Source organism: Salvelinus alpinus, chromosome 3 (genome assembly GCF_045679555.1).
Source record: "Salvelinus alpinus chromosome 3, SLU_Salpinus.1, whole genome shotgun sequence".
In the NCBI taxonomy this organism is placed as follows: domain Eukaryota; kingdom Metazoa; phylum Chordata; class Actinopteri; order Salmoniformes; family Salmonidae; genus Salvelinus; species Salvelinus alpinus.
In genome coordinates, this window is record NC_092088.1 from 108,186,394 (window position 1) to 108,198,931 (window position 12,538).

A 12,538-nucleotide genomic window follows, 5' to 3' on the forward strand; every position below is an offset into this window, starting at 1 on the left:
CCTGTCCTGGTCCCCTGTAGCCCTGTCCTGGTCCCCTGTAGCCCTGTCCTGGTCCCCTGTCCTGGTCCCCTGTAGCCCTGTCCTGGTCCCCTGTAGCCCTGTCCTGGTCCCCTGTCCTGGTCCCCTGTACCCCTGTCCTGGTCCCCTGTACCCCTGTCCTGGTCCCCTGTCCTGGTCCCCTGTAGCCCTGTCCTGGTCCCCTGTAGCCCTGTCCTGGTCCCCTGTAGCCCTGTCCTGGTCCCCTGTAGCCCTGTCCTGGTCCCCTGTACCCCTGTCCTGGTCCCCTGTACCCCTGTCCTGGTCCCCTGTACCCCTGTCCTGGTCCCCTGTCCTGGTCCACTGTACCCCTGTCCTGGTCCACTGTACCCCTGTCCTGGTCCCCTGTACCCCTGTCCTGGTCCCCTGTCCTGGTCCCCTGTAGCCCTGTCCTGGTCCACTGTACCCCTGTCCTGGTCCCCTGTACCCCTGTCCTGGTCCCCTGTCCTGGTCCCCTGTACCCCTGTCCTGGTCCCCTGTACCCCTGTCCTGGTCCCCTGTACCCCTGTCCTGGTCCCCTGTAGCCCTGTCCTGGTCCCCTGTAGCCCTGTCCTGGTCCACTGTACCCCTGTCCTGGTCCCCTGTACCCCTGTCCTAGTCCCCTGTCCTGGTCCCCTGTAGCCCTGTCCTGGTCCCCTGTAGCCCTGTCCTGGTCCCCTGTAGCCCTGTCCTGGTCCCCTGTACCCCTGTCCTGGTCCCCTGTACCCCTGTCCTGGTCCCCTGTACCCCTGTCCTGGTCCACTGTAGCCCTGTCCTGGTCCACTGTACCCCTGTCCTGGTCCCCTGTACCCCTGTCCCCTGTACCCCTGTCCCGGTCCACTGTACCCCTGTCCCGGTCCACTGTACCCCTGTCCACTGTACCCCTGTCCTGGTCCACTGTAGCCCTGTCCTGGTCCCCTGTACCCCTGTCCTGGTCCCGTGTAGCCCTGTCCTGGTCCCGTGTAGCCCTGTCCTGGTCCCCTGTACCACTGTCCTGGTCCCCTGTACCCCTGTCCTGGTCCCCTGTACCCCTGTCCTGGTCCCCTGTAGCCCTGTCCTGGTCCCCTGTAGCCCTGTCCTGGTCCCCTGTAGCCCTGTCCTGGTCCCCTGTACCCCTGTCCTGGTCCCCTGTACCCCTGTCCTGGTCCCCTGTACCCCTGTCCTGGTCCCCTGTCCTGGTCCCCTGTACCCCTGTCCTGGTCCCCTGTAGCCCTGTCCTGGTCCCCTGTAGCCCTGTCCTGGTCCCCTGTAGCCCTGTCCTGGTCCCCTGTAGCCCTGTCCTGGTCCCCTGTAGCCCTGTCCTGGTCCCCTGTAGCCCTGTCCTGGTCCCCTGTAGCCCTGTCCTGGTCCCCTGTAGCCCTATCCTGGTCCCCTGTACCCCTGTCCTGGTCCCCTGTACCCCTGTCCTGGTCCCCTGTACCCCTGTCCTGGTCCCCTGTACCCCTGTCCTGGTCCCCTGTACCCCTGTCCTGGTCCCCTGTACCCCTGTCCTGGTCCACTGTACCCCTGTCCTGGTCCCCTGTACCCCTGTCCTGGTCCCCTGTACCCCTGTCCTGGTCCACTGTACCCCTGTCCTGGTCCACTGTACCCCTGTTCTGGTCCCCTGTAGCCCTGTTCTGGTCCCCTGTAGCCCTGTCCTGGTCCCCTGTACCCCTGTCCTGGTCCACTGTACCCCTGTCCTGGTCCCCTGTCCTGGTCCCCTGTACCCATGTCTACAAAGTCCCCAAGACGGTTCACCAGACCCCCATATACAAGCCAACAATACAGAATGAAGGTTCTCTGATGAACTGACTGATATCAGAAGGAAACGGAATGCCGTGTGGGCTAAAGCAAGACGGTCTAATTCAGCTGATGATCGGATGGCTTTTAACACCGCCTTCTGAATCAGGGTGAGCCTATGCCCTGAAATCAGACTACTGCCTTCTGAATCAGGGTGAGACTATGACCTGAAATCAGACTACTGCCTTCTGAATCAGGGTGAGACTATGACCTGAAATCAGACTACTGCCTTCTGAATCAGGGTGAGACTATGAGCTGAAATCAGACTACTGCCTTCTGAATCAGGGTGAGACTATGACCTGAAATCAGACCACTGTCTTCTGAATCAGGGTGAGACTATGACCTGAAATCAGACTACTGTCTTCTATATCAGGGTGAGACTATGCCCTGAAATCAGACTACTGCCTTCTGAATCAGGGTGAGACTATGACCTGAAATCAGACTACTGCCTTCTGAATCAGGGTGAGACTATGACCTGAAATCAGACTACTGCCTTCTGAATCAGGGTGAGACTATGCCCTGAAATCAGACTACTTCCTCTACTGTCTTCTGAATCAGGGTGAGACTATGACCTGAAATCAGACTACTGTCTTCTGAATCAGGGTGAGCCTATGCCCTGAAATCAGACTACTGCCTTCTGAATCAGGGTGAGACTATGACCTGAAATCAGACTACTTCCTCTCCAGCAACTGAGTTAGTAAGGACGCCCGTATCTTGGTAAGTCGCTCTTAAATGTGACTGGGTGTATTGATTCACCCTGCTCCATGATATTCAATGTCTTTTCATCTTTGATCTACCAATGGGTGCCCTTCTTCCAGAGGCATTGGAGAACCTCCCTGGTCTTTGTGGTTGAATCTGTGTTTAAAATTATGAGGTATTATGGAGTATTTTGACACAAAATCTCAATTGAATAGAATTTTAAACTCTGTAACACAACAAAATGTGGAGAAGTCAAGGGGTGTGAATACTTTCTGAAGGCCCTGTATGTAGACAGAGACAGACAGGGTGAAGAGAACATTAAAGAGCTTTCTGTGATTCAAACAGAAAAGCAGTTCATTTTAAGTCCTAATATGGATGTACCAATGTCAGATTGTCACTTTAAAGGGAAGCCCATTGAGAACAGGAGAGGACAGGCAACCCACCTGGAGTTGTCACTTTAAAGGGAAACCCATTGAGATCAGGACAGGCTTCTTCACAGCCAACCCACCTGGAGTTGTCACTTTAAAGGGAAACCCATTGAGATCAGGAGAGGACAGGCTTCTTCACAGACAACCCACCTGGAGTTGTCACTTTAAAGGGAAACCCATTGAGATCAGGACAGGCTTCTTCACAGACAACCCACCTGGAGTTGTCACTTTAAAGGGAAACCCATTGAGATCAGGAGAGGACAGGCTTCTTCACAGACAACCCACCTGGAGTTTATCTTCGTAGTTGGGCTCTTCTCTGGAGGATCTCAGCTCCTGTGTCAGGTGGAAGGAGTGGAACACGTGTTCTGGAGACACAAAATCATTTATCACCTGGACACAACTGTGAAGGTTCTGCACCTGTCGGAGAGAGAGAGGGAGGGAGAGGGGAGAGAAGGAGAGGGGGGGGGGAGAGGGAGAGGGGGGGGGGGGGGAGAGGGGAGAAGGGGGAGACAGAGGGAGAGGGAGAGAGAGACAGAGTCATGTCTACTGTATCAGTGGTTGTCAGTCCTGGGGACCCAAAGGGTTACGTCTACCATTTTGTTGTCATGTTTCTACCATGCTGTTGTCATGTTGTGTTGCTACCATGCTGTTGTCATGTTGTGTTGCTACCATGCTGTTGTCATGTTGTGTTGCTACCATAATGTTGTCATGTTGTGTTGCTACCATAATGTTGTCATGTTGTGTTGCTACCATAATGTTGTCATGTTGTGTTGCTACCATGCTATGCTGCCATGTTGTGTTGCTACCATGCTGTTGTCATGTTGTGTTGCTACCATGCTGTTGTCATGTTGTGTTGCTACCATGCTGTTGTCATGTGTTGCTACCATGTTGTGTTGCTACCATGCTATGCTGCCATGTGTTGCTACCATGTTGTGTTGCTACCATGTTGTGTTGCTACCATGTTGTGTTGCTACCATGCTATTCTGCCATGTTGTGTTGCTACCATGTTGTTGCCATGTTGTGTTGCTACCATGCTGTTGTCATGTTGTGTTGCTACCATGCTGTGTTGCTACCATGCTATGCTGCTACCATGTTGTGTTGCTACCATGTTGTGTTGCTACCATGTTGTGTTGCTACCATGCTATGCTGCCATGTTGTGTTGCTACCATGTTGTGTTGGTACCATGTTGTGTTGCTACCATGTTGTGTTGCTACCATGCTATGCTGCCATGTTGTGTTGCTACCATGTTGTTGCCATGTTGTGTTGCTACCATGCTGTTGTCATGTTGTGTTGCTACCATGCTGTTGTCATGTTGTGTTGCTACCATGTTGTGTTGCTACCATGTTGTGTTGCTACCATGCTATGCTGCTACCATGTTGTGTTTCTACCATGTTGTGTTGCTACCATGTTGTGTTGCTACCATGTTGTGTTGCTACCATGTTGTGTTGCTACCATGCTATTCTACCATGTTGTGTTGCTACCATGTTGTGTTGCTACCATGTTGTGTTGCTACCATGCTATTCTGCCATGTTGTGTTGCTACCATGTTGTGTTGCTACCATGTTGTGTTGCTACCATGTTGTGTTGCTACCATGTTGTGTTGCTACCATGCTATGCTGTCATGTTGTGTTGCTACCATGTTGTGTTGCTACCATGTTGTGTTGCTACCATGCTATGCTGCCATGTTGTGTTGCTACCATGTTGTGTTGCTACCATGCTATGCTACCATGTTGTGTTGCTACCATGCTGTGCTGCCACCATGTTGTTGTCATGCTGTGTTGCTACCATGTTGTCATGCTGTGTTGCTACCATGTTGTTGTCATGCTGTGTTGCTACCATGTTGTGTTGCTACCATGTTGTTGCCTTAGGTCTTTATGTAGTGTAGTGTTGCTACCATGTTGTTGCCTTAGGTCTTTATGTAGTGTTGTCTCTCTCGTCGTTGTTAACTGACGGGTTAAATAAATGTTGAATGAAGGTTGAAACTAAACAGGTACCTGGTGCACCGCCCCAGCGGGGATGAGGACAGAGTCCCCCAGGAACTGAACCACGGTCAAGCCCTGCACCTCATGCTCCTCCCACAGACGCTGACGCAACTTCCTGCTCAGGTACCAGCCCGGCTCTCTGATTGGGTCCGCCGAAATCTCCACCCCCTGCTCCTTAGCAACCTGCTGACAACACATGAAGAACACACAGCTAAGATTAGACACAGACTACACACATACTGCAGACAGAGAGAGACAGAGACAGAGAGAGACAGACAGACAGACAGACGGACGTTATTCAGAGAAGGTGAAACCTGCGTCAGATTAAATATTAGATGTATCTATATTCAACCCTGGGTGCTCCGTCATAAAACCTGATGAAGGAGGACATCAGTAGAACAGACAGTAAACACCAGTAGTAATAACCGGGAACTAAAGAGCTGCCCTATTACATGATGCTATGCTGCTTCTCTGTATTAAGGTTATTGATTCAGGACAGGACCACGTCAGATTCAGGTCAGGACCAGGTCAGATTCAGGACAGGACCAGGTCAGATTCAGGACAGGACCAGGTCAGATTCAGGTCAGGACCAGATCAGATTCAGGTCAGGACCAGGTCAGATTCAGGACCGGACCAGGTAAGATTCAGGACCACGTCAGATTCAGGACAGGACCAGGTCAGATTCAGGTCAGATTCAGGACAGGACCAGGTCAGATTTAGGTCAGGACCAGGTCAGATTCAGGTCAGGACCAGGTCAGATTCAGGACCACGTCAGATTCAGGTCAGATTCAGGACAGGACCAGGTCAGATTTAGGTCAGATTCAGGACAGGACCAGGTCAGATTCAGGTCAGGACCAGGTCAGGACCAGGTCAGATTCAGGACCGGACCAGGTAAGATTCAGGACCACGTCAGATTCAGGACAGGACCAGGTCAGATTCAGGACAGGACCAGGTCAGATTTAGGTCAGGACCAGGTCAGATTCAGGTCAGGACCAGGTCAGATTCAGGACCACGTCAGATTCAGCTCAGATTCAGGACAGGACCAGGTCAGATTTAGGTCAGATTCAGGACAGGACCAGGTCAGATTTAGGTCAGATTCAGGACAGGACCAGGTCAGATTCAGGTCAGGACCAGGTCAGGACCAGGTCAGATTCAGGTCAGGACCAGGTCAGATTCAGGTCAGGACCAGGTCAGATTCAGGACCGGACCAGGTAAGATTCAGGACCGGACCAGGTAAGATTCAGGACCACGTCAGATTCAGGACAGGACCAGGTCAGATTCAGGACAGGACCAGGTCAGATTCAGGTCAGATTCAGGACAGGACCAGGTCAGATTTAGGTCAGATTCAGGTCAGGACCAGGTCAGATTCAGGTCAGATTCAGGTCAGGACCAGGTCAGATTCAGGACCGGACCAGGTCAGATTCAGGTCAGATTCAGGACAGGACCAGGTCAGATTTAGGTCAGATTCAGGACAGGACCAGGTCAGATTCAGGACAGGACCAGGTCAGATTTAGGTCAGATTCAGGACAGGACCAGGTCAGATTCAGGTCAGGACCACGTCAGATTCAGGACAGGACCAGGTCAGATTTAGGTCAGGACCATGTCAGATTCAGGTCAGGACCAGGTCAGATTCAGGTCAGGACCAGGTCAGATTCAGGTCAGGACCAAGTCAGATTCAGGACCAGACCAGGTCAGATTTAGGTCAGATTCAGGACAGGACCAGGTCAGATTCAGGTCAGGACCACGTCAGATTCAGGACAGGACCAGGTCAGATTTAGGTCAGGACCATGTCAGATTCAGGTCAGGACCAGGTCAGATTCAGGTCAGGACCAGGTCAGATTCAGGTCAGGACCAAGTCAGATTCAGGACCAGACTAGGTCAGATTTAGGTCAGATTCAGGACAGGACCAGGTCAGATTCAGGTCAGGACCACGTCAGATTCAGGACAGGACCAGGTCAGATTCAGGACCGGACCAGGTCAGATTCAGGTCAGATTCAGGACAGGACCAGGTCAGATTCAGGACAGGACCAGGTCAGATTCAGGACAGGACCAGGTCAGATTTAGGTCAGATTCAGGACAGGACCAGGTCAGATTCAGGTCAGGACCACGTCAGATTCAGGACAGGACCAGGTCAGATTTAGGTCAGGACCATGTCAGATTCAGGTCAGGACCAGGTCAGATTCAGGTCAGGACCAGGTCAGATTCAGGTCAGGACCAAGTCAGATTCAGGACCAGACCAGGTCAGATTTAAGGTCAGATTCAGGACAGGACCAGGTCAGATTCAAGACTGGACCAGGTCAGATTCAGGTCAGGACCAGGTCAGGACCAGGTCAGATTCAGGTCAGGACCAGGTCAGATTCAGGTCAGGACCAGGTCAGATTCAGATTCAGGACAACGTCAGATTCAGGACAGGAGAAGGAGAGAGAGAGGAGAGAGGGAGAGAAAGAAGAGAGAGCGAGAGAGAGAGGAGGGAGAGAGAGAGACAGGAGGGAGAGAGAGAGACAGGAGGGAGGGAGAGAGACAGAGAGAGGAGGGAGGGAGAGAGAGAGGAGGGAGAGAGAGAGACAGAGAGAGGAGGGAGAGAGAGAGACAGAGAGAGGAGGGAGAGAGAGAGACAGAGAGAGGAGGGAGGGAGAGAGAGAGGAGGGAAGGAGAGCGGGAGAGCCTGAGACAGAAAATATGAAAGTGAAAATAACCTTGTGCAGAAAGTCTTTAATTTTCTCCACATCTTTGCTAATGTAGATGTGCCACAAGGCTCCAGGCGTCTCGCTGGAATCCTTCAACCTCTTCTTCACGCTGTCGTCCAAGTCTTCCTCCTCAAGTCTCTTCAGCACTCCTGCAACACAAACACAGTGGGAGGTCAAATACACAGCACACATCTCAGAGTCAGCTGTATAATGACAACACAGCAAAGCTCCCTGACACTAGCATCAACATCACTAAGGAGACATTTCAGAATGAATAGTGATGAGGAGAGAGACTGTCTGTCTAATGAATAGTGATGAGGAGAGAGTCTGTCTGTCTAATGAATAGTGATGAGGAGAGAGTCTGTCTGTCTAATGAATAGTGATGAGGAGAGAGACTGTCTGTCTAATGAATAGTGATGAGGAGAGAGACTGTCTGTCTAATAAATAGTGATGAGGAGAGAGACTGTCTGTCTAATGAATAGTGATGCGGTGAGAGTATGTCTGTCTGTCTAATGAATAGTGATGAGGAGAGAGAGACTGTCTGTCTAATGAATAGTGATGAGGAGACAGAGACTGTCTGTCTAATGAATAGTGATGAGGAGAGAGAGACTGTCTGTCTAATGAATAGTGATGAGGAGAGAGAGACTGTCTGTCTAATGAATAGTGATGAGGAGAGAGACTGTCTGTCTGTCTAATGAATAGTGATGAGGAGAGAGACTGTCTGTCTAATGAATAGTGGTGAGGAGAGAGACTGTATGTCTAATGAATAGTGATGAGGAGAGAGACTGTCTGTCTAATGAATAGTGATGAGGAGAGAGAGACTGTCTGTCTAATGAATAGTGATGAGGAGAGAGAGACTGTCTGTCTAATGAATAGTGATGAGGAGAGAGACTGTCTGTCTAATGAATAGTGATGAGGAGAGAGACTGTCTGTCTAATGAATAGTGATGAGGAGAGAGACTGTCTGTCTAATGAATAGTGATGAGGAGAGAGACTGTCTGTCTAATGAATAGTGATGAGGAGAGAGACTGTCTGTCTAATGAATAGTGATGAGGTGAGAGACAGAGACTGTCTGTCTAATGAATAGTGATGAGGTGAGAGACTGTCTGTCTAATGAATAGTGATGAGGAGAGAGACTGTCTGTCTAATGAATAGTGATGAGGAGAGAGTCTGTCTGTCTAATGAATAGTGATGAGGAGAGAGACTGTCTGTCTAATGAATAGTGATGAGGAGAGAGACTGTCTGTCTAATGAATAGTGATGAGGAGAGAGACTGTCTGTCTAATGAATAGTGATGAGGAGAGAGACTGTCTGTCTAATGAATAGTGATGAGGTGAGAGTCTGTCTGTCTAATGAATAGTGATGAGGAGAGAGAGACTGTCTGTCTAATGAATAGTGATGAGGAGAGAGACTGTCTGTCTGTCTAATGAATAGTGATGAGGAGAGAGACTGTCTGTCTGTCTAATGAATAGTGATGAGGAGAGAGACTGTCTGTCTAATGAATAGTGATGAGGAGAGAGACTGTCTGTCTAATGAATAGTGATGAGGTGAGACAGAGACTGTCTGTCTAATGAATAGTGATGTGTAGAGAGACTGTCTGTCTAATGAATAGTGATGAGGTGAGACAGAGACTGTCTGTCTAATGAATAGTGATGAGGAGAGAGAGACTGTCTGTCTAATGAATAGTGATGAGGAGAGAGAGACTGTCTGTCTAATGAATAGTGATGAGGAGAGAGACTGTCTGTCTGTCTAATGAATAGTGATGAGGAGAGAGACTGTCTGTCTAATGAATAGTGGTGAGGAGAGAGACTGTATGTCTAATGAATAGTGATGAGGAGAGAGACTGTCTGTCTAATGAATAGTGATGAGGAGAGAGACTGTCTGTCTAATGAATAGTGATGAGGAGAGAGAGACTGTCTGTCTAATGAATAGTGATGAGGAGAGAGAGACTGTCTGTCTAATGAATAGTGATGAGGAGAGAGAGACTGTCTGTCTAATGAATAGTGATGAGGAGAGAGACTGTCTGTCTAATGAATAGTGATGCGGAGAGAGACTGTCTGTCTAATGAATAGTGATGAGGTAAGAGTCTGTCTAATGAATAGTGATGAGGAGAGAGTCTGTCTGTCTAATGAATAGTGATGAGGAGAGAGAGACTGTCTGTCTAATGAATAGTGATGAGGAGAGAGACTGTCTGTCTGTCTAATGAATAGTGATGAGGAGAGAGACTGTCTGTAATGAATAGTGATGAGGAGAGAGACTGTCTGTCTAATGAATAGTGATGCGGAGAGAGACTGTCTGTCTAATGAATAGTGATGAGGAGAGAGACTGTCTGTCTAATGAATAGTGATGAGGAGAGAGACTGTCTGTCTAATGAATAGTGATGAGGAGAGAGACTGTCTGTAATGAATAGTGATGAGGAGAGAGACTGTCTGTCTAATGAATAGTGATGAGGAGAGAGACTGTCTGTCTAATGAATAGTGATGAGGAGAGAGACTGTCTGTCTAATGAATAGTGATGAGGAGAGAGACTGTCTGTCTTGGAGTGGGACACAGCCCAGGGTTGGTTATCTATTGACTATACAGAGCACAGCCCAGGGCTGGTTATCTATTGACTATACAGAGCACAGCCCAGGGCTGGTTATCTATTGACTATACAGAGCACAGCCCAGGGCTGGTTATCTATTGACTATACAGAGCACAGCCCAGGGCTGGTTATCTATTGACTATACAGAGCACAGCCCAGGGCTGGTTATCTATTGACTATACAGAGCACAGCCCAGGGTTGGTTATCTATTGACTATACAGAGCACAGCCCAGGGTTGGTTATCTATTGACTATACAGAGCACAACCCAGGGTTCAGGGTTGGTTATCTATTGACTATACAGAGCACAGCCCAGGGTTGGTTATCTATTGACTATACAGAGCACAACCCAGGGTTCAGGGTTGGTTATCTATTGACTATACAGAGCACAGCCCAGGGTTGGTTATCTATTGACTATACAGAGCACAGCCCAGGGTTGGTTATCTATTGACTATACAGAGCACAGCCCAGGGTTGGTTATCTATTGACTATACAGAGCACAGCTCAGGGTTGGTTATCTATTGACTATACAGAGCACAGCTCAGGGTTGGTTATCTATTGACTATACAGAGCACAGCCCAGGGTTGGTTATCTATTGACTATACAGAGCACAACCCAGGGTTCAGGGTTGGTTATCTATTGACTATACAGAGCACAGCCCAGGGTTGGTTATCTATTGACTATACAGAGCACAGCCCAGGGTTCAGGGTTGGTTCGTTTCTTACCCGTCTTGGACAGGACTCCGTTCCCCTTGGCCACTCCCACGTACACCAGGACAGAGACGATGTCAGAGACCTCCATGTGGAGGTTAGCTGTCCCGAAGTCCTGCTCCTGAGACGCTGCCACTCCTACAGGGAGAGAGGAGGAAGCTTCAGCATGTTGTTGATGGGTACTCAAGGCTTCAGGAGATCATCTGACCTCTATCAGTAGACAACTCAGACTAAACTGAGTCAGCATGTTGTTGATGGGTACTCACATATTGACAATGACCTGAGGCCCGTTCATTGACAGTGACCTAAGGCCCGTTCACTGACAGTGACCTGAGGCCCGTTCATTGACAGTGACCTGAGGCCCGTTCATTGACAGTGACCTGAGGCCCGTTCACTGACAGTGACCTGAGGCCCGTTCATTGACAGTGACCTGAGGCCCGTTCACTGACAGTGACCTGAGGCCCGTTCATTGACAGTGACCTGAGGCCCATTCACTGACAGTGACCTGAGGCCCGTTCATTGACAGTGACCTGAGGCCCGTTCACTGACAGTGACCTGAGGCCCGTTCATTGACAGTGACCTGAGGCCCGTTCACTGACAGTGACTTGAGGCCCGTTCACTGACAGTGACCTGAGGCCCGTTCATTGACAGTGACTTGAGGCCCGCTCATTGACAGTGACCTGAGGCCCGTTCAGTGACCTGAGGCCCGTTCACTGACAGTGACTTGAGGCCCGTTCATTGACAGTGACTTGAGGCCCGCTCATTGACAGTGACCTGAGGCCCGTTCAGTGACCTGAGGCCCGTTCACTGACAGTGACTTGAGGCCCGCTCATTGACAGTGACTTGAGGCCCGCTCATTGACAGTGACCTGAGGCCCGTTCAGTGACCTGAGGCCCGTTCACTGACAGTGACCTGAGGCCCGTTCAGTGACCTGAGACCCGTTCACTGACAGTGACCTGAGGCCCGTTCATTGACAGTGACATGAGGCCTGGTCGATGTTAAATGAACGCTCGTACCATATGCACAGCAGAGGCGTGGTCCGAGGTCTGGGCGTACGAAGAAGCTGGGTAGATGAGAGGCCAGGTTCAGGTTCCCTTCAGGGTCACAATACTCAGGCAGGGGCAGATTCCTCATCAGGTCATCATACCTATACACACACCCACACCAGACAAACAGACAGAGAAAACAGCGAGAGAGAGTGTTATATAGCTGGATCTACTAGACCTACTAGACAGTGTTATATAGCTGGATCTACTAGACAGTGTTATATAGCTGGATCTACTGGATCTACTAGACAGTGTTATTTAGCTGGATCTACTAGACCTACTAGACAGTGTTATATAGCTGGATCTACTAGACCTACTAGACAGTGTTATATAGCTGGATCTACTGGATCTACTAGACAGTGTTATTTAGCTGGATCTACTAGACAGTGTTATTTAGCTGGATCTACTAGACAGTGTTATATAGCTGGATCTACTAGACAGTGTTATATAGCTGGATCTACTAGACAGTGTTATATAGCTGGATCTACTAGACAGTGTTATATAGCTGGATCTACTAGACAGTGCTATATAGCTGGATCTACTAGACAGTGTTATATAGCTGGATCTACTAGACAGTGTTATATAGCTGAATCTACTAGACAGTGTTATATAGC

General features: G+C 49.7%; 1 protein-coding gene across 1 annotated transcript in view; it reads right to left on the reverse strand.

Annotated features, from left to right (window-relative positions):
* Positions 1–12,538, reverse strand: part of jmjd1cb (jumonji domain containing 1Cb) — a 69,308-nt gene that overhangs the window by 14,852 nt on the left and 41,918 nt on the right. Inside the window, exons 14-18 of the mRNA XM_071394758.1 lie at positions 11,895–12,025; positions 10,894–11,016; positions 7,599–7,738; positions 4,915–5,085; positions 3,207–3,338 (exon numbers count right to left, since the gene is read on the reverse strand). Coding sequence (XP_071250859.1) covers positions 3,207–3,338; positions 4,915–5,085; positions 7,599–7,738; positions 10,894–11,016; positions 11,895–12,025 — 697 coding nt within the window. The remainder of the gene's footprint in view (positions 1–3,206; positions 3,339–4,914; positions 5,086–7,598; positions 7,739–10,893; positions 11,017–11,894; positions 12,026–12,538) is intronic.